This window comes from Nerophis lumbriciformis, linkage group LG10, assembly GCF_033978685.3.
Source record: "Nerophis lumbriciformis linkage group LG10, RoL_Nlum_v2.1, whole genome shotgun sequence".
Classification (NCBI taxonomy): domain Eukaryota; kingdom Metazoa; phylum Chordata; class Actinopteri; order Syngnathiformes; family Syngnathidae; genus Nerophis; species Nerophis lumbriciformis.
Window position 1 is genome coordinate 8,743,963 of NC_084557.2, and position 20,500 is coordinate 8,764,462.

At 36.1% G+C, this 20,500-nt stretch overlaps 1 protein-coding gene across 4 annotated transcripts in view; it reads left to right on the forward strand.

Annotated features, from left to right (window-relative positions):
• LOC133612686 (protein mono-ADP-ribosyltransferase PARP6-like) overlaps positions 1–20,277 on the forward strand; it is a 39,492-nt gene extending 19,215 nt beyond the window's left edge. For 2 of the 4 annotated variants that reach the window (XM_061970318.1, XM_061970321.1), the window contains 18 exons: positions 1,051–1,141; positions 2,601–2,667; positions 2,740–2,889; positions 3,121–3,262; positions 6,139–6,270; positions 8,360–8,455; positions 8,517–8,609; positions 8,681–8,806; positions 11,225–11,290; positions 11,387–11,454; positions 14,414–14,486; positions 14,590–14,702; positions 14,764–14,836; positions 14,919–14,988; positions 19,350–19,429; positions 19,504–19,561; positions 19,647–19,731; positions 19,814–20,277. In XM_061970318.1, coding sequence (XP_061826302.1) covers positions 1,051–1,141; positions 2,601–2,667; positions 2,740–2,889; positions 3,121–3,262; positions 6,139–6,270; positions 8,360–8,455; positions 8,517–8,609; positions 8,681–8,806; positions 11,225–11,290; positions 11,387–11,454; positions 14,414–14,486; positions 14,590–14,702; positions 14,764–14,836; positions 14,919–14,988; positions 19,350–19,429; positions 19,504–19,561; positions 19,647–19,731; positions 19,814–19,910 — 1,680 coding nt within the window. In that variant the 3' untranslated portion in view covers positions 19,911–20,277. The remainder of the gene's footprint in view (positions 1–1,050; positions 1,142–2,600; positions 2,668–2,739; positions 2,890–3,120; positions 3,263–6,138; positions 6,271–8,359; positions 8,456–8,516; positions 8,610–8,680; positions 8,807–11,224; positions 11,291–11,386; positions 11,455–14,413; positions 14,487–14,589; positions 14,703–14,763; positions 14,837–14,918; positions 14,989–19,349; positions 19,430–19,503; positions 19,562–19,646; positions 19,732–19,813) is intronic. The other 2 variants (XM_061970319.1, XM_061970320.1) reach the window with 2 other exon arrangements.
• Positions 20,278–20,500: the final 223 nt, after the last annotated feature.

A 20,500-nucleotide genomic window follows, 5' to 3' on the forward strand; every position in this document is an offset into this window, starting at 1 on the left:
CTACAAATGAATTCAACTTTGAGTCACAGCGCATCTAGAATTGAACCAAAAACTAAACAAACCATGAATAAAAACTATTCTATGTACCAACTGCCTCATTTGTCATTTCCACATATTAATCCTGTGCTAACTCAGCAAACCGTACCAACTGAAACAGTAACTATTCGAGGGTTGAGTTAACCCCTGCCTTCTCGGCATCACTGTGTATCGTTAGGAAAATAAAAGCTGTGCAATGTGTAAACAATTTCAACAAACCAAAAATAAAAACTTAAAAGACTGACGATGTTGCAGTAAATCACAATTTACAATAATTTTCACAGAACTATATCAATGTGCAGTTTCTCATGCAGCATTTTAAGGGGCGTGACCAAGTTTTTATTTTATTACTGTTTGTTTTATTTTGGGCCGAGGGGGACGAGTCGTAGCCCCGCTTTACCGTGTACCTGTTGCTTGCCTAACAGAATCTCTATTGCGACATCCAGTGGACACATTTAGAACAGCAGTTTCTTTCATTTAAAAATACAGCTAGATTTTGCAAACTTGTCTCGTGGGCCGGATTGAACCTTTTTACGGGCCTGATCTGGCCAGCGGGCCACATGTTTGACATCCCCGCTCTACAACTACAGAGGATGATGCATCTGATGCCTTTAATCACAAATATGTAGCAGAAAGGAAGAATGGCAGGCAGAGACTTGACAGGCACTTTTTCAACTTTCGTCTCTAGTTCAAACAAGGCCATTCACAATAATAGCGCGATGCGTCACATCCAGTCCAAATGTGCTAACGAAAAAAAAATTATACAAATATGACACTATATTTACTGTTGATTAATGTTCTTATGAATTTACATTGTGATCAGTGATGCTTAATGCACAGCTCAAAGGCATAAATATCCTGCTAAGCTAATCAGTTTAATAAGAAGAACATTGCAGATCGCATGGTGGTTTCTACGTCATGGTACTGTAAATTACCAGGCAGTTTTTGTTCTGTTGAGGGCCCCAATGACAAGGTTTGCCTTGGGCCCTCAAATGACAACACCTCTGTCCACAGGAGGAGGTGGCCAAGGCTTGGAGCGTAGATCCAATCGAGCCCATCATTGTGCGCCTTCACTTATCGTTGTCTCAGTATCTCGATGGACCAGGTAAGACTCTGCACTGCAGCTTTTGCAATCTATAGCAGTGGTTGCAACACAAACTCCTTTTCAGTTGTTCGCGGGTCTTTGCCTGCGCAACAAAAAATAGTCTTGCACTTTTATTCTAAATGGGATTTCTTATTGTCATCCATGAGCTCCTTAAGGTAGCTACAAAGCTCTTTAATGCTACAGTACTTTGAACCCTTTGTCATAGGTCACGGGTGCCCATTACGTCGATCGCCAGCCAGGCATTAAAAATAATAGACCTAAAAATTTGCTATCATTAATCTTCACCAAGACGTCACTTTCGTCACTTGATTGACATTCACGGCACCCGAGGGTCTTGTGAGATGACGCTGGCTGCTGCCAGATCATTATTAAGAAAAAATTACCGATAGGAAGGCAAGAAACACTTTTAATTTCAACAAACTCTTGCGCCGTACCTGCCGTCATTAGCCTAAAGACCGACTGCACAGTTCCTATCTTCACAATAAAAGCGCTGCTTCATCCTGCCTGCGCTAACAAAATTAGAGTCTCAGAAAGCTGGCATGCAACAAGCTAGGAGTTTGCCGTGATTGTAACTAAATTAAAGCATCAATAATGAGTAACTTAGATAAAGGCAGTAAATGTGTGGTACTCTCGCAAACTGGGCGCAAAATGGGGGCTACACGTAATGTACAGGATATGAAGTGTGAAGGGACTTATATTTATATAGTTCTTTTCTCTAGTGACTCAAAACGCTTTTACATAGTGAAACCCAATATCTAAGTTACATTTAAACCAGTGTGGGGGGCACTGGGAGCAGGTGGGTAAAGTGTCTTGCCCAAGGACACAACGGCAGTGACTAGGATAGCGGAAGCGGGGATCGAACCTGGAACCTTGAAGTTGCTGGCACGGCCACTCTACCAACCGTGCTATACCGCCACTATATATGTGTGTAGCGACTACCATCTCGAATGACAAACTAAATTGTGTGTTTACTCTGCTGTTGTTGTCTTGTGATGCAGCTGTCAATGTAATGATGTGAATGTACACCGCGGGCTCCCCTGTTCAGGGATCACCCAAAAAAGGTGTTTGATTGGATGAAATTTATTATTTACAGGGATTAAATAAGCATTCCTCTAAAAAAAAACACAGATCTGTTTTCACTCATTTTCACTCATATAGTGGTAGACTTTTTTTTATTTTCAAAGAAAAGTTTGTCTGTTTTTGCTGCATATGTGTACAAAATTATAAAATTTCCATTTTTGTTATAAATGTGCATTTTTCAATTTGAAATGATCATTTTGGTTGTTAGAAACCATTCAATTGCAACCCATGTCAGAAGGATGGCAGTTTCATAAAAAGCTCCACAAAAAACATTGATTTACTCCAAATGGAAATATTGTTTGTGCGTCTGAGCTCTTCATAAAAAAATATACATACACATGTATAGCTTAACCTTGTCTTATATGTTTTCTTACCATAGAACCCACAGTTGAAGTCTTTCAGCCATCAAATAGACATCATTTCAACCTTGGAAAAAAACTCCAGAGGTAGAAGCATACAGTATGTTGTTTAGTATATATTCTTATGCATATGGAAGACTCATCCTTTGTATTCTGCAGTGTTCTTGCATCCTTCATATCTCGTGAGTGGAAACACCTGACCAATGACACCATGATAGTTCATCAGAAGAGAAAACACAGCTGGTTCAGGCCTGGCGGAACCATAAAGAAATTCTGTGCAAAACTCAGCATCTGGCTGCCATTGTCAAAGTATGTCATAGATGTCCACAATATTCCTGGTTCTAGTTGAAGTGTGGGTGTGTGTAGAATTGGTGAAAAAAAAACATTAGCTCGAAGTATGTGCAATTTAGTTGGATTATTGCATCACTACCAACTACAACATGAACCCTTCTCAAAAAGTGCCAAATTAAAACAGAGCACTATTATGTTGGTGGAGGCAGCTCTTGACTTATAATCACCTTTCATTCTCTTTACTGACAGATCGAAAACACTCCAAAGCTGCAGCCTGAGGGGACGGATTGTTTTGCCTGGCATGAAATTGAACGATTTCACCAATCACACAACTTCATACAACATTAAGAATCCATCGGGAGAACTTTTCACTCACACACCCAGTGGAAAGGTGGGTTTTGCCTCTGCAGAATTAAGGATGCACTTACAGTAAGTGAGATTTAATGATGCCTCACATGAATCAAATGAAAGCCTGCAAAAAGGGGTCCCGCCCAGGGAACCATTAAAGCTAGAACTGTCACTGTACGTGAGGTGGTAAATAAATATTATAAAATAATAACAATAGATTTAATTTATATAGCGCATTTCTAGACTCAACGCGCTTTACAGAAGTCTGAGAAGCCATCATTCGATCACTCCATATTCACACATTGACGGTGTTAAGCTACATTTTGTAGCCACAGCTGCCCTGAGGTAGACTGACGTGATCAATCAATCAATGAATCAAACTTTATTTATAAAGCGCTTTTCATGCATAAAATAAATGCAACGCATTGTGCTTTACAAAGTTAACCCATATCCCACGGACACAGATACCAAACACACACACACAACACACACACATATGCAACTATATGGACAAATGATTGCATGGCCGAGTACAGAGGAGACATGGGAGTAAACACTATCACAGGAGCGATCTGCACCAGGAGGTCATCAGACCATGACACAAAAGCGCCTCCACAAGCACGGCCGATAAGATGCCTCATCTGAGGAACGTTGGAAAAATAAAAATAATAAAACTTGTAAAATTGTAAGAACCATAAGTACAGATAAAGAGAACCATAAGTACAGATAAAGAATAAAATACAAGTAAGACATATTAAGATTAATAAAAAAAGATAAAAATAAAATGAATATACAATGAATAAATAGAACAAAAAAAAATATTTCATAACTAATAGGATAAAAAGTAAAATACAAATGACTTCAATAAAATAATTAATATCAGGTAAAAGTCAAATCAAAAAGGTGGGTCTTAAGCCTGCTCTTAGAAAAATGATGGAAGCCAATTTGCACCTACGGCCCCTCCGACCACCATCAAACATTGATTCGCATTCATATACCAGTGTGAGCAGCGCTGGGAGCAACGGGGGTGAAGTGTCTTGCCCAAGGACACAATGGTCGTGACGAGGATGGCAGAAGCTCGATTCGAACCTGTAACCCTCAAGTTGTCTATAACCCTGACCCTTAACCATAAAGTCTGCATTTACAGTTAGGTTTTTTGTCAGAGCTTTGATGAGTTTGCCTTTGTACACTAGCAACGTTGAACAATTGTTTCAAACAATCAAGGTGTGATTAAAATTTCCTCTCCCAGTTTTGATTTAAGAGGTTTTAGAAAAATATGGCAGTATCATTTTAAGAATTACAACCATTTTATGTATTATTTGGATAAAATAAAAACAAACAAACAAAATATATATGTTTTTAATGCTGGGATGTCACACCCGTTTTCATTGAGGGCCACATGGCAGTTACGGCTGCCATCAGAGGCCACTTGTAACAGTGAATAATTTATTAATTTGCCTCTGGATTTCATTATTAATTACATAAATTGTTTTAAGTAGACTATCGATTTTACAGTAAAAACTTTACATTTACAAAATGTTACTGTAAAATAGGGTTTTTCTATTTCTTACAACATTTTATGGTAAATATAAAAACAGTACCACTGTTTTGTCTTTTGTTTTTTACGGAAAAATCTGGCATCTTAGTTGCCAGAATTTTACTATTAATTTTACATTGGTTTTTACAACATTATATTGTTAATGAAAAAAGAGTACAAGTTCCTTTTTTATTCTGGCAATTTAGCTGCCAGTTTTTCTACCGTAAAAACAAATGTATTGTTTTTCCATTTACAGTAATACACCGTTAAAAACAAGATTTTACAGTAAAAATATGGCAGCTCAGTCAACAGAATTTTAACAAAAAAAATTATACTTTTTTTCAATTCACAGTAATATGCTGTAAAGAAAACTGTTAAAAAAAAATCATTTTCATTAATTTGATGCATAGTTTGCTGTAAAATCATAAGTCAAGCAGATAATTAAGTATTTATTTTTATTTAGACAAAAAAATGTTTGGAAAGCATGATAATAAACTGTAATATATGTTGCAATAATGGATACTTTTAAAGTTTAAAAGGCATGCAATTTCAAGCAGTATATATATTTTTTCTGTCTAAATTTAAAGAATCAATTACATTTAGTGAGAAAATATTAAGTACTTTATTGACATATCATTTCCAGGTGTTTGCGGGCCAGATAAAATGATGTCGTGGGCCAGATCTGGCCCCCAGGCCTTGAGTTTGACACCTGTGTTTTAATGCATTTTACTTCAATGTACCTAACAAAAAAAGGTGAAATAACTGAAAACATATTTTATATTCTAATTTCTTCAAAATAGCCACCCTTTGATCTGATTACTGCTATGCCCACTCTTGGCATTCTCTCGAGCTTCAAGCACACCTGTCACCTGAAATGGTTTTCACTTCATAGGTGTGCTTGAAGCTTATCGAGAGAATGCCAAAAGTGTGCAAAGCAGTAATCAGAGCAAAGGGTGGCTATTTTGAAGAAACTACAATACAAAACATGTTTTCAGTTATTTCACCTTTTTTTGTTAAGTACATAACTCCACGTGTGTTCATTCATAGTTTTGATGTGACAATCTACATAAATAAATAGTCATGAAAATAAAGAAAATGCATTACATGAGGAGACGGTGTGTCCAAACTTTTGGTCTGTACTGTATGTCACTCCATAATCTACAGCAAGAAATGACTAAAAGGACAAAAAAGTCAGCCTGAGGGTTAAAATTCTAGTCAAAAAAAACGTTTCGACCACCTGTTGAATATCTCCGAATTAAAGGTTTACAAACCAACCATACTTTGATGGAGGAGGAATTAGGATTGTATCTGCCACGTGGCTCTTGCTAAAATCCCCAAAAGCCAAATCTCCTGACTCATTATTTGTGTGTTTTCTTCCTCAGAGAGTGATGGTCGCAGGAGTGAAATCATCACCTCACCTCAGCACCAAGCAGCTGATAGAGCTGATGTTCTTCTCTCAGGCCATCAGACACTGTAAGACCTCCCTGACTCTGCAACATGGCTTCTTGGTGCAGGTAAAATTATAAAATCAAGTTCATCTCTTAAAAAAATATTTTTTTACTCAATATGACAGTAATGTTCTTAGAATCCTGAGAAAATGTGTTTGAAACAATAAAAAATTATTTCAAGCATAACTCCTAAACCAGTGTTTTTCAACCACTGTGCCGCGGCACACTAGTGTGCCGTGAGATACAATCTGGTGTGCCGTGGGAGATTAAGTCATTTCACCTAATTGGGTTAAAAATATTTTTTGCACACAAGTAATTATAATCCGTAAATAATGTACCGTTGTTGAGTGTCTGTACTGTCTAGAGCTCGGCAGAGTAACCATGTAATACTCTTCCATATCAGTAGGTGGCAGCCGGTAGCTAATTGCTTTGTAGATGTCGAGAACACGTCTGTCGTGATCAGAATATGCAGACGACAACGGGAAGCAGCGTGCAGGTAATAAGGTATCTTATGCTTAAACCAAAAAGAAAAGGCATTGAAGCTTAGGCATGGCTATGCAAAACGAAACTAAAACTGAACTGGCTGCAAAGTAAACAAAACACAAAATGCTGGACGACAGCAAAGACTTACAGCGTGTGGAGCAAAGACGGCGTCCACTAAGTACATTTGTACATGACATGACAATCAACAATGTCCCCACAAAGAAGAAAAGCGTCCGAACAATTTAAATAGTCTGGATTGCGAAAACAAAGCAGGTGTGGAGAATAGCGCTCAAGGAAGCAAGAAACTGCAACAGGAAAATACTAAAAAAAACAGGAAAAAACACCAAAATAGGAGCGCAAGGGAAGGACTAAAACACTACCCACAGAAAAACACAAAAAAACTCAAAATAAGTCACGGCGTGATGTGACAGGTTGTGACAGTACACCGACTTTGAGACAAGAGCTATAGTGATGCATGCTTGGTTATGGTTTAAATTCATATCCAACAATTGCGAGAACGACTTTTTATTGTCAATATCGGCTACTGAGTTTAGTTTTTTAATGATTTCTGCTTGTGGTGTGCCTCAGGATTTTTTCAATGAAAAAAATGTGCCTTGGCTCAAAAAAAGTTGAAAAACACTGTCCTAAACCAAACATGCTATATGTCTAATATTGCCTGAATTAATGAATCTTTGTGACTAGAGATGTCCGATAATATCGGCCGATAAATGCTTTAAAATGTAATATCGGAAATTGTCGGTATAGTTTTTTTTATTATCGGTATCTTTTTTCTTTTCTTTTTTTAATTTTTTTTTTTTATTAAATCAACATAAAAAACACAAGATACACTTTCAATTAGTACATCAACCCAACAAACCTCCCTCCCCCATTTACACTCATTCACACTCATTCACACAAAAGGGTTGTTTCCTTCTGTTATTAATATTGTGGTTCCTACATTATATATCAATATATATCAATACAGTCTGCAAGGGATACAGTCCGTAAGCACACATGATTGTGCGTGCTGCTGGTCCACTAATAGTACTAACCTTTAACAGTTAATTTTACTCATTTTCATTAATTACTAGTTTCTATGTCTCTGTTTTTATATTGTTTTACTTTATTTTTTATTCAAGAATTTTTTATTTATTTATTCATCTTATTTTATTTTATTAATTAAAAAAAAAAAAGGACTTTATCTTCACTATACCTGGTTGTCCAAATTAGGCATAATAATGTGTTAATTCCACGACTGTATATATCGGTATCGGTTGATATCGGTATCGGTAATTAAAGAGTTGGACAATATCGGATATCGGCAAAAAGCCATTATCGGACATCCCTATTTGTGAGTTTTACTAAAAACAGGCTTTTGTAAAGTTAGCAAACACAAACATTGTTTTTTTTTACTCTATATGACTGTAATGTTCTTAGAATCCCAAGAAGATGTGTTTGAAGCAATACAAAATTGTTTCAAGCATAGTTCCTAAACCAATGCAATATGTCTAATAATGCCTGGATTAATGTCTTAACTAAAAAATGGTTAATTCTGCCCAAATTAGAAGATCTTTTGAATGTAACAATGAGAGGCAAAGACGTTGCATTTTCTAATCAACATCTGACACTGTCAATGAAATATTTCATCTGATGCTCTTGCTTGTGTCCACAGGTTATGAAATATGCAGAGCAGAGGATCTTAACATTGAATGAGTACTGCGTGGTTTGTGATGAGAGGCATGTTTTTCAGAATGGCCCCATGTTGAAGGTAAATTCAGACGACAACAAACATGCTCACGGAACTGTGCTCTAAGTGATCTTGATTGTAGCCCGCAGTGTGCACCAGAGAACTCTGTTTGTTTTCCTATCACACCATGGGGGTTATGTCAGGAGCCACGGAGGAGGTTGCCACCGGTGCAGAGGTCAATAATGATAACTCTCACACACAAAGTGGAGCCAATCCTCAACAAATACTGTCATTTCTGCACCACAGGTGGTCGACCTGCTGGTGGCGATGTGCAGGACAGCCCTACAGTCCTCACGCAAGGATATCATATTTGAACCATACCCATCTGTTGTCGATCCAAAGAACCCCAAAATTCTGGCCTTTAGTCCGAAAGTATGACCTATATTGCAAATGCAACTTTTCTTACCTATTGGCACCTGTTTTTGTAATCTGACTGGTTCTGGAAAATATATTGTGGAGATATTTAGAAAACAATTTTTCCTTCCTTCATGCTTCCTCTAAACGTGCCGTTTGGAATTTCAACAACTTGTGACGTTTTTCAACATGTGATGCAACTCCGCCATAGTAGTCAACACGTTTCATATTTTGTCTATCCTCTTGTTGTGGGGCAGACTGGCTCGTATATGCACTTTAATCCTCTGCTGATGTAATTTCGAATACAAAGTAGCGTATAGTTCTAACTAGGGTTGTACGGTATACCAATACTAGTATAGTATCGCGGTACTAATGAATCAAAAACGGTACTAAACTCTGTTTGAAAAGGACCATTCCCCACGGGTATGACATTGCTGGTTTTACGAGCAGAGGGGCATGTTCGGCAGCGCACAATCACGGAGTACTTACAAGCAGACACAGTGTGTAAACAGAAAAGGGAGAATGGACGCATTTTGGCTTAAAAACTGACAATAAAGGTGAAGTTATAACACTGAAACGCCCTCAGGAAGAGGTGCTTTAAAAGACATGGCTAGCTAGTTAGCGGCTAATGTCCATCCGCAATTTGCAGTGTTTTAGCTACTTCTAAATCACTAATCCTCGCCTCCATGGCGACAAATAAAGTGAGTTTCTGAGAAGTATCATCCCTGCAGGACAAGGAATAGCTAAACATGCTTCACTACACACCGTAGGAGGATACAATAGCTCATCGGCGTCACCGCTAACAAAAGCTTGCGTGCCTGAATTTAAACAAATGCTATGGGAGGATCTACACCTGACATCCACTGTAATGATACCAAGTACAATATGTATCTAGTCGATACTTCTATGATTATATCATTGTCACAAAATCTTTTTTCCTTTTTTTTTTAATTCATATTATATTCATAAACTCAGGAAATACGTCCCTGGACACATGAGGACTTTGAAATTGACCAATGTATGATCCTGTAACTACTTGGTATCGGATCGATACCTAAGTTTGTGGTATCATCCAAAACTAATGTAAAGTATCAAACAACAGAATAATAAGTGTTTATTACATTTTAACAGAAGTGTAGATAGAACATGTTGAAACTGAAAATAAGCTAATATTAAAAGTAAATAAACAAGTAGAATAATATTCAATTTTTACAGCTTGTCCTTTATAATTTTGACAAAATAATAGAATGATAAATGGACACAATATGTTACTGCATACGTCAGCAGACTAATTAGGAGCATTTGTTTGCTTACTACTATAAGACAAGTTGTCTAATATGTTCACTATTATATTTAAGGACAAAATTGTTATTCGATTGCAATAATAAACTTATGTTTAATGTACCCTTATATATATATATTTTTTTTTAATAAAGCCAATAATGGCATTTTTTTTGTGGTCCCCTTTATTTAGAAAAGTATCGAAAAGTATCGAAATACATTTTGGTATCGGGACAACCCTAGTTCTAACTTACATTTGTCATTAGACTCCATATGGAAAAAGCTATCTTGGCACTCAGCATCAAGGGTTGGAATTGGGGGTTAAATCACCAAAAATGATTCTCGGGCGCAGCCACCGCTGCTGCCCACTGGGTGACGGGTCAAATGCAGAGAATAATTTCACCACACCTAGTGTGTGTGACAATCATGGGTACTTTAACTTTAACTTTTTAAAACACGGCATTAAAAATCATTATATGAGCCCTTTAAGTTGTGATCTATTCATTCTTAAAGGGGTTGTATTATGATTTTTTTTCTACTTTTAAAACACTTCCTTGGGGTCTACATAACATGTAATGGTGGTTCTGTGGTTAAAATGTTGTTCATATTGCTTTTTTTCGACCACATTTTCAGGATGCGCGGTTTTATGGGTGGTCCTTTTTATGAGCCTCCTTCCCGTCAGCCATGTTGTAGTTTTTTGTGCTTCCATATGGAGTCTACTGACAGATTTAAGTTATAACTATACGCTACTTTGTATTAGAAATGGCAACAGCGGAGGATGCATGTGCATGTATGAGCAACTCTGCCCCACAAGAGGATAGAGACAAAGGAGGAACTTCTTGACGACGGCGTCGGACTATAATGGCGGACTCGCGCAAAGCTTTTCAGGTAAATCTCTACTATATATGTAAATATCCGCTGACGTCCCCATTTGGAAAATCATCACAAAATGGCCCAATTCCAAACAGCTCGTTTGGAGGAGGTATGAAGAAAGCAAGATTGTTCTATAAATATCCCCGCCATGCCTCCATGGTTTGATTTTAAAATTTCGGCACTTACGCAGATCCCAAATACAAAAAAATGTGTACCAATTGGTAAGTTTTTGGGTTTTTTGCATGATAGAACCCCTTGTAAGAAGTTATTTTTTCACCACAGAGAAAGAGCTATGTGAGGCTAGAAAAAGCCTTAGACAGCCTCTTGTTAATTCGGAGGATGGCACAGGTGAGTGAGTGATCCACTTGACACCATTTTACTTGTGCTTTGTCTTTTTTGACTATAATTTCACAGGTGTTATTTTTTCCCTCAATCTATACACAGGGTCCATATTCTGAAATTAGAAAACAGATGGACAGGATAGACCCTCTTGCAGTTCCTTTACTACAGTGGTAAGATACAAAGCATATCTTGGTTTTAGCAACTCCACACACTGGACACTTCTTTAGGTACACTTGCATAGTGCAAAAATATCAAATACAAGAGCTGTATCAGAAATAAGTACACTGCAAAAACTGAAATCTAAGTAAGATTAAATATCTCAAATAAGGGTGATATTTGCTTATTTTCTGTCTGATAAGACAATTCTTCTCTCTAAGCAGATTTTATGTTAGAGTGTTTTACTTGTTAAGTGTTTTGGTCCTAAATGATCTCAGTAAGATATTACAGCTTGTTGCTCAGATTTGATGACCTATAGTGAGTAAAACATGGTTGAAACTAGAATATCAACTGTTGCAAAGCTGTGTCACCAACACTCACAAGTATAAAATTACTTTTTTAAAGTAATAATTTCTTACTTCAAGCATGAAAAAAAAAATCATGATTTTGACACAATTGTGTCTCATATTAAAACAGATGACAGCCAAATGGACTTTGCTGTTTTATTTTCAATGAAACAATAGAAAATACGTACTTATATAGTAGTACAGTTGGCACAGTACAGTAAACTGACAGTTAATATTTAAACATTTAACATGTGACATTTCAAATAATTTTGAACAGAAATAGTTCATACACATTCAGATAAATTCTTCAAAATTACAATTTAAAAAAATTTGGCTGGGGACCGAGCTGTATATATGCGCACTAATTGACTAAAAGAGCACGCACTTGGCGCGATGATGTCATGTTGTCGATGGAAAAATGCATTTTTAGACCATATGATTTGCCTGAGCGGCTAGGAGACCCCGAGAGTAACAAGTGGTTGCCTTGTTGCCTTTACATTAAGAAAAATAAACTAGTTTTTAGTATAAGTTTGCTGGTTTCAAGAAATCTAATGCCGAGCGCATATCATTGTGTCAAGATAATGGCACTAGCATTTTCTTTATTTAAGAAAATTTTTCAACATATTGAGCAAAGAGGTCTCTTTTTTTCTACCAAGAAAAGTGCACTTATTAGTGAGAATATACTTATTTTAAGGCATTTTTGGGTTCATTGAGGTTAGCTAATTTTACTTGTTTTGGAAAGTCTTGACAAGCCGAATTTTCTTGTTCTATTGGCAGATAATTTTGCTTAGTTCAAATATTTTTTTTCTTGTTTTTGACCACTGACTTTTTGCAGTGTATCTATATTTAAAAAGATAATGGTGCTTAGTTTTGTTTATTTAACACTGCAGTCGTCCCTCGCTACAACGCCGATGAAATATTACAGCTTCACATCGCGGATTTCTTTTTTTTATCATATTTAATTTTTTTAAGGGTATTCTACAATTGTTTAGTTCTAAACTAAGTATTTTCTGGCATAAAATGGCTAAATAGTACCGCCACTAGAGGAGCCCAAAACCAATCGAGGCCACTGATTGGCAGCACCAGCAGTCAGATGGTGAGTAAAATAATATTATTTAATATAAACAAAAGACGTGTTCACACAGAGAGGTGAAATGAACAAAAAACTCACTCACAAAATGAGTGGAGAAAAACAAAAGAAGGCAAATGCACAAGTAAACACACAATACAGGGACCTTATTTTGAAATTGGAACAATACGTGCGTAAAGCAATGATCCGATACTGTTTGAAAGACAAGGCCGGACTGAAATAGGAGACTAATTGGCAACCGGGTGTTGTCAACACGCACACGCAGGGAGTGCGTGCCCACATACACAAGCAACATGTATTGTATATATGATAGAATATACAATCAATGACAGCTAACGCTAACTATCCAAATCACTATTTTTAATTAACAACGCCCAAAGCTAATGCGTGTGCACGTATTACGTAAGTACGAAATGTACACCATTATGTTCGACATCCTGGTATGTGGTACGTCATCCTAAACGCCGTAAAAGGGCAGGAGATACATTGGGAAGATGCGCCCTTTCGGCATCTGTGGAATTGTTGCCCCTTTAAATTCTCTTTTCTCACATCAAAATTGTATTTTAAAAATCTGATGATACCCACATTGAAGTACTTAAATCGTCAAAACTTAGGCACCTTTATTTCATTTCATTTTACAAGGTTTCTAAGCCGAAGATAACTCGTTTGAGTAACAGGCTGTTAACAAATTCAGTCCCCTCGTTTATTGGTTTTAATTGTCTCTGGACATGACCAAAATAAATGTATTTCAACAAAGTAGGAATCAATTATAAATCAAATATTTTCATAGCTCGAATATTAAAAACCTGTTTACAACCATCTAAATAATTTTTTCAACATTAGGAGATCCTTCTAAGTATGATATAACACCATCTAGTCACCTTTACACGCTTTTAATCCAATATAGTAAAGCTGCCTCAGGCTGAGCCAATCAGTGACCACGATACTAAACAGTGCGCTCTGATTGGTTTGATCTCCTCTAGTTAGACAATACTACTGTTGCATTGATGTTTTTAGGTTTATTTAAACATGTTTACGTTTGAAAATACTTAATTTAGGACCAAAACATTTTAGATTATACTTTAAAAATAGAACATTGGCCAAAATAAATCTGTGATGTGGTAAAGCGAGAGAAGACTGTACCTGGAATATAGCCATACAACATTTATGTGAAAAGCATGTTAAAACTAAGCATATTACAATGATTCAACAAAAATGTATCTTGAAAATAAACAAATAACATTAAAAAAACTTAGATTCCAGGACTGTGCTGAGAATTTACACTACAGAAAACTGAGAATAATAAACATTGTTAAAGCAGTACTTCTTTGCAATGAATAGAATGGAATAGAATTGAAAGTACTTTATTGATCCCTGGGGGAAATTCAGCTTGCAATGCTTATACATTATTGAGCATTATTGTTTTTGCACAGGCAGAATTTCATATTGTGCAGGTATACCTAATGTTGTGGCCAGTGTGAATATGTCACAAATATTGCAAAATCAGAGTGAATATCAGCTATTTGTTCAAATCAGGATTTTATCGAGCAACAGATCCTACATTGTCAAGCTTCCAGCCAACAGGGTAGGACTGAGCTCTGTAGTAGCAGTTGAGTAGCAGCAGCAGCAGCGTGAAGTCATGTGACCAGCCAATACGCTATGATGTATAGTATACCATGATGTATTTCTATTTTTTCCTTGCTGCACGATAGCAACTGCCATTTATGCACACGCCTCACCAGTTCCTGCTCATCAGCAGCCCCCCCACCAAAGAGGCTCGCTTTCAAACTGCCCGCAAGCTTTATGGGAGCACCTTTGCTTTCCAGTGAGTACATGACATTTATCCCAACCAAATCATTGCTTTATTTCATTATTTTCTCCCCCAGTGGTTCCCACATTGAAAACTGGCATTCTATTTTAAGAAATGGACTTGTTAATGCCTCCAATACAAAGTTTCAGGTAAGACGATAGAGAATATGAATATTTACTTTGACAACTTCTCAGATGTTTTTTAGTTACATATGTGTCTTTTTTTTTAAAGATGCATGGAGCTGCTTTTGGCAAAGGCATCTATTTAAGCCCGATCTCAAGCATATCATTTGGATATTCTGGTATGAAATCAAGTTGCAGAATACAATACACACGTGCAGTCAGTGGTTTACATACACCTTTGGAAATGATTGTCATTTTAATTTGGGGCCCGTAATGCTTTATTTGTGCTCTTATTTTCAAGGGTGGAATGATAAGACAATGTATATCTTCAATTAAAAACAATTAAAAAAAAAAAAATATATATATATATATATATATATATATATATATATATATATATATATACATACCAGTGACGTGCGGTGAGGTTCATGGCTGGTGAGGCACTGACTGCATCACAGTCAGATTTACAAACATATGAACCCTAAAGAGTATCTTATTCACCATTTGATTGGCAGCAGTTAAAGGGTTATGTTTAAAAGCTCATACCAGCATTCTTCCCTGCTTGGCACTCAGCATCAAGGGTTGGAATTGGGGGTTAAATCACCAAAAATGATTCCCGGGCGCGGCGCCGCTGCTGCCCACTGCTCCCCTCACCTCCCAGGGGGTGATCAAGGGGATGGGTCAAATGCAGAGGACAAATCATTGGTACTTTAACTTAACTTTAACTTTACACATACAAACTGTAGCACACAAAAAAGCACATTTAATAAAAAAAACGTTATTATGGTCTTACCTTTACTTATAAATGAAGTCCGATCCTTCTGAACAAAAGTATCGATAACTTGTTTATAGAAGTCTTCCTTATCTTTCTTCAGTTTTAAAAGTCTCTCTGTCTCGATGAAGATCTTCCTTTAATTATTACCTCCTGCTTCGATTGAAAGTCCAGTTTAGAAAACTGTTTTATTTTAGATATGTAATCCTCCATGTTAAAAGTCCTATATATATTTATATATATATATATATATATATATATATATATATATATATATATATATATATATATGTATGTATGTATATTTATATGTATATTTATATGTATGTGTGTGAGTATATATATATATATATACTGTATATATATATATATATATATATATATATATATATATATATATATATATATATATATATATATATATATATATATATATATGTATATATATATATATATATATATATATATATATATATATATATATATATATATATATATAGTACAGGCCAAAAGTTTGGACACACCTTCTCATTTCAATGTGTTTTCTTTATTTTCATTACTATTTACATTGTAGATTGTCACTGAAGACATCAAAACTATGACACCTGTGAAGTGAAAACCATTTCAGGTGACTACCTCTTGAAGCCCATCGAGAGAATGCCAAGAGTGTGCAAAGCCGTAATCAGAACAAAGGGTGGCTTTTTTGAAAAAACTAGAATATAAAACATGTTTTCAGTTATTTCACCTTTTTTTGTTAAGTACATAACTCCACATGTGTTCATTCATAGTTTTGATGCCTTCAATGACAATCTACAATGAAATATACATGAAAATAAAGAAAACGTATTGAATGAGAAGGTGTGTCCACACTTTTGGCCTGTACTGTATATATATATATATATATATATATATATATATATATATATATATATATATATATATATATATATATATATATATATATATATATATATGATAGAGAGAGAGAGATGATTTATTATATGTTTACCTTTCTTCTATCTGTGACAGCATAGAAGAAAGTTATGTACAAGTTTTATGACTCATTGAACATAACAGGACCCTTGATTAAAGTTAGAAACAGATGTGTCACTAGTTCAAAGAACGGGAGAGGGTTTACCCCGAAGAGATACATTAATAATAATATAATCATCATAACAATAATGTTTTATTACGATTCATATTATCCGGTGATGATAATCCTATGTGTGTCAAATAATCTCTACTTTACAATCTGAAGTAAAGGCAAAATCGACAGATTTCTAATCATATTTAAGTGAATAATGATTATTTTATATTTATATTTAATTTTCTGGCCACTTTAGATTGAATTAGATGGTAATAAAAATATCCAAATTATTCAAGTGAGTTCATTTTTGATATTTTGTAACCCCAAAGCTGTTTTCCACCAAATTCCTGCATTAATTCGTTTTTTAGTGCATGTATGTAAACATACCAAGTGTATGTATGGGGCAGCAATGTCGGGTTTATGTTGGGATGGAGCATACTTGCCAACCTTGAGACCTCCAATTTCGGGAGGTGGGGTGTAGGGGCGTGGTCGGGGGTGGGGCGGGGAGTATATTCACAGCTAGAATTCACCAAGTCAAGTATTTCATACATATATATATATATATATATAGATATATATATATAGATGGATATCTATATCCTGAAAATATGCTAACAAAACTGTGTTTAGATAGTTGATACTTCAAACTTGCATAAATAAATATTAAGGAATATAACATAACTTGGCTTCTGAGAGTTTCAAAATGTAATGAATAAAATGCTAAAGTTATTGATAAACAAGCAATTATTTTAATAATTAAATATGGTCATTTTAAATGAATTATTATGATAATTTAAAATCAATTATTTCAAATATGTTTATTTTAATGTATAATTCTATGGCTGGATGTAATAAGGAGTCAGGAAAAAATACAAATAAAAATACAATTAATTTTGATGTTTTTAGCAAAATATAGTAAAAAGGTAATTTTTTTAATTTTTTTTAAATTAATAAATATATTTATTTTTAGGTAAGATAAACATAATAATACAATTTGTCTCTAGTCAGGATGATTTAGTTCTTGTCACCCTGTCATGAAAAAAGGCTGTCCTCAGTCAGGTCCGCATGGAGCTGGAGGGGGCGTGGCTTCCAGCTCCGGCTGGAAATCGGGAGAGTTTCGGGAGAATATTTGTCCCGGGAGGTTTTCGGGAGAGGCGCTGAATTTCGGGAGTCTCCCGGAAAATTCGGGAGGGTTGGCAAGTATGGGATGGAGGGCCCTTCAGGAGTCTTGACATGTGTATAGGCTCCCAGAATTTGGTGCTCGTAGTGAAATATTGTTTCACCAATCTTCTACTCTAATAGGAATCGGTTTGTCATGATCTCACAAGACAGTTATTAGTTTCTTGTGGTTTGTATTATTTCCTGTTCAGCGCTCTTATTTTTTGTTCCACTTCCTGTTTGCCTCCATTCCTCTGGTCTGCTTGTTTTGCACTTCATACCCATGTTTGCTTTTTGTGCAATTCCCAGCAGCATTTGTATTACCTGCACTTTCTTCAATTAAAAGGGCTTCTTTTCTGTACTTGCCTGACATTTGTGCATCCTGCGGTCCAGTCTAATGTTACACTTAAAATGATTTCCCTTTAGTCAAATATAAATGAATCTGTATATTATTTATATATCAAATCAAATCAAATCAACTTTATTTATAAAGCACATTTAAAATTTACCACAGGGGTAGCCAAAGTGCTGTACAATGAGCAGGTTAAAAGATAAAACGAGTACCGAGCAAACACAACACAACACAAACAGAACACGATAAGAAATAAATAATTAAAATAGAATTAATAAAAACATAAAAACAGGATCACAGCAGGTGTATTATGGGGCGCCATTGCAGGATGGATATCACTCAGTGTTAAAAGCCATGGAATAAAAGTATGTTTTTAAGAGAGATTTAAAAACAGGAAGAGAGGAGGCTTGTCTAACACTCAGGGGTAGGTCGTTCCAGAGCTTGGGAGCAGCAACGGCGAAAGCTCTGTCACCTCTAAGCTTCAGCCTTGTGTCAGGGACCGTCAACAGCAGCTGATCGGCTGATCTTAAGGATCGGGTGGGGCAGTAAGGCTGAAGGAGGTCGGAGAGATAGGTTGGCGCGAGGTTGTTTAGACATTTAAAAACAAATAAAAGGAGTTTAAAATGTATTCGGTAACGCACAGGGAGCCAGTGAAGGGACGCTAAAATAGGGGTGATGTGCTCACGTCTGCGGGTCTGTGTTAGCAGACGAGCAGCAGAGTTCTGCACGAGCTGCAGGCGGGCGAGGGAGGCCTGGCTAATGCCTACATACAGGGCATTATTGGTTGTCCTGGACTGTCCCTGGAAACTCATCAAAACAAATGCACATTGACAACAACTATAACAAAATGAACTGTCAGTTTTGTCAATGAATAAAAACAAGACAAACATGTTGACAGAAATGGAATCCAGTCAGGTCTAGTTACTGTATGGTGCAATATTGTAGCGCGTTACAAGCTGCAACAAGCCTGAGAGAAAGAGAAGAGTAGATATAGTTTCACATGTGTTGCTATGAAGAACAAGACATATTCATGTTTAAAGAAGAGGTATGTTGTATAATCATTCCACCCTGTAAAGAAGGCAGTAGGAATAAATCATTAAGGGTCCATATTGAATATGATATTCATGCCTATTTAAACTTTTTAGCTGAACTTGTAATATTTCATCAGACATGGGCAAGGGACAACACCAGGTACCAACCAAAGAGGAACTCCTGGGAAAATATAATCGAATAAACAAAGTCCAGAAGGTATATATTTTTTTTGTTATAAAACTTTTATATTTCAAATTGTCTTCTGACTTGATATTTTCTGATTGTTGTAGGATCACCCTGGCAGGTTTCTGCAAAGCAGGAACCTCAACTGTGTTGCACTTTGTGAAGGTTAACATGACCAAGAAAAGCTTCAACATGTGATCACCGTATTTAGTACATCCTTCCTCATAAAATGTGTTGGTTTCATCAACAGTAATAACAACGAAGGACCTTAAGAAACACGGTAACATCTGGGTGTGCCCTATACCTGACTACGTGTGCACCCGTTTCCTTTTTGTGTAAGTTCCACCTGAGCAGAGCATCATTTCCTTCCAGATGGTCCCGTCTTCTAACACCGTGCCGCCTTTGTGTGTGTCTCAGGTATGAAAATGGTTGCGTGGGAGATGTGCACATCAACACTCAGGACGCCAACATTCATAGCCAAATTTTACACGTCACTGCAACCGAGCCAAGCTGAAAAAATACCCTAATTATTTGGGTTGTGTTAGAGAACAGGTACTCTACATATGCTATAGTTTACACACAAATGACATTGTTGGAGTGAATAACAGTTAAAAAAAAAAAAAAAAAGTGTGTTCCCTGCCAATTATAGGTAGATTCTTCTTTTTGGACGGATAAAAATAGTTAAAATAATGAAAAGCACTACAAATGTCCACCACGAAATGTTATTTTCAGGCTATAAATCAGGGATTCTCAAACTGTGGTACGGGTTCGTGGGCTCAATTAAGTGATCAGTGTTTTATTTTCCAATATTCAAACACACCGTTCAAACTGTGTGTAATGTTACAGTGGCCAAAAATATTAAATATACTTTTTAAATAAAACATCTGCCTTGTTTTTAATGAAGACTTATGCCTACTACGCTGCTGTATTTTAATGTTGGTCATTATGGTGGTACTTGGAGAGCCAAGTGTTTTCTGAGGTGGAAAAAAATTTGACAACGAATGCCTTAATGTAGTGTTTTTCAACCTTTTTTGAACCAAGGCACATTTTTTGCGTTGAAAAAATCTGGAGTTATTTGTTATTATTTCGGTTGTTGAATGTATT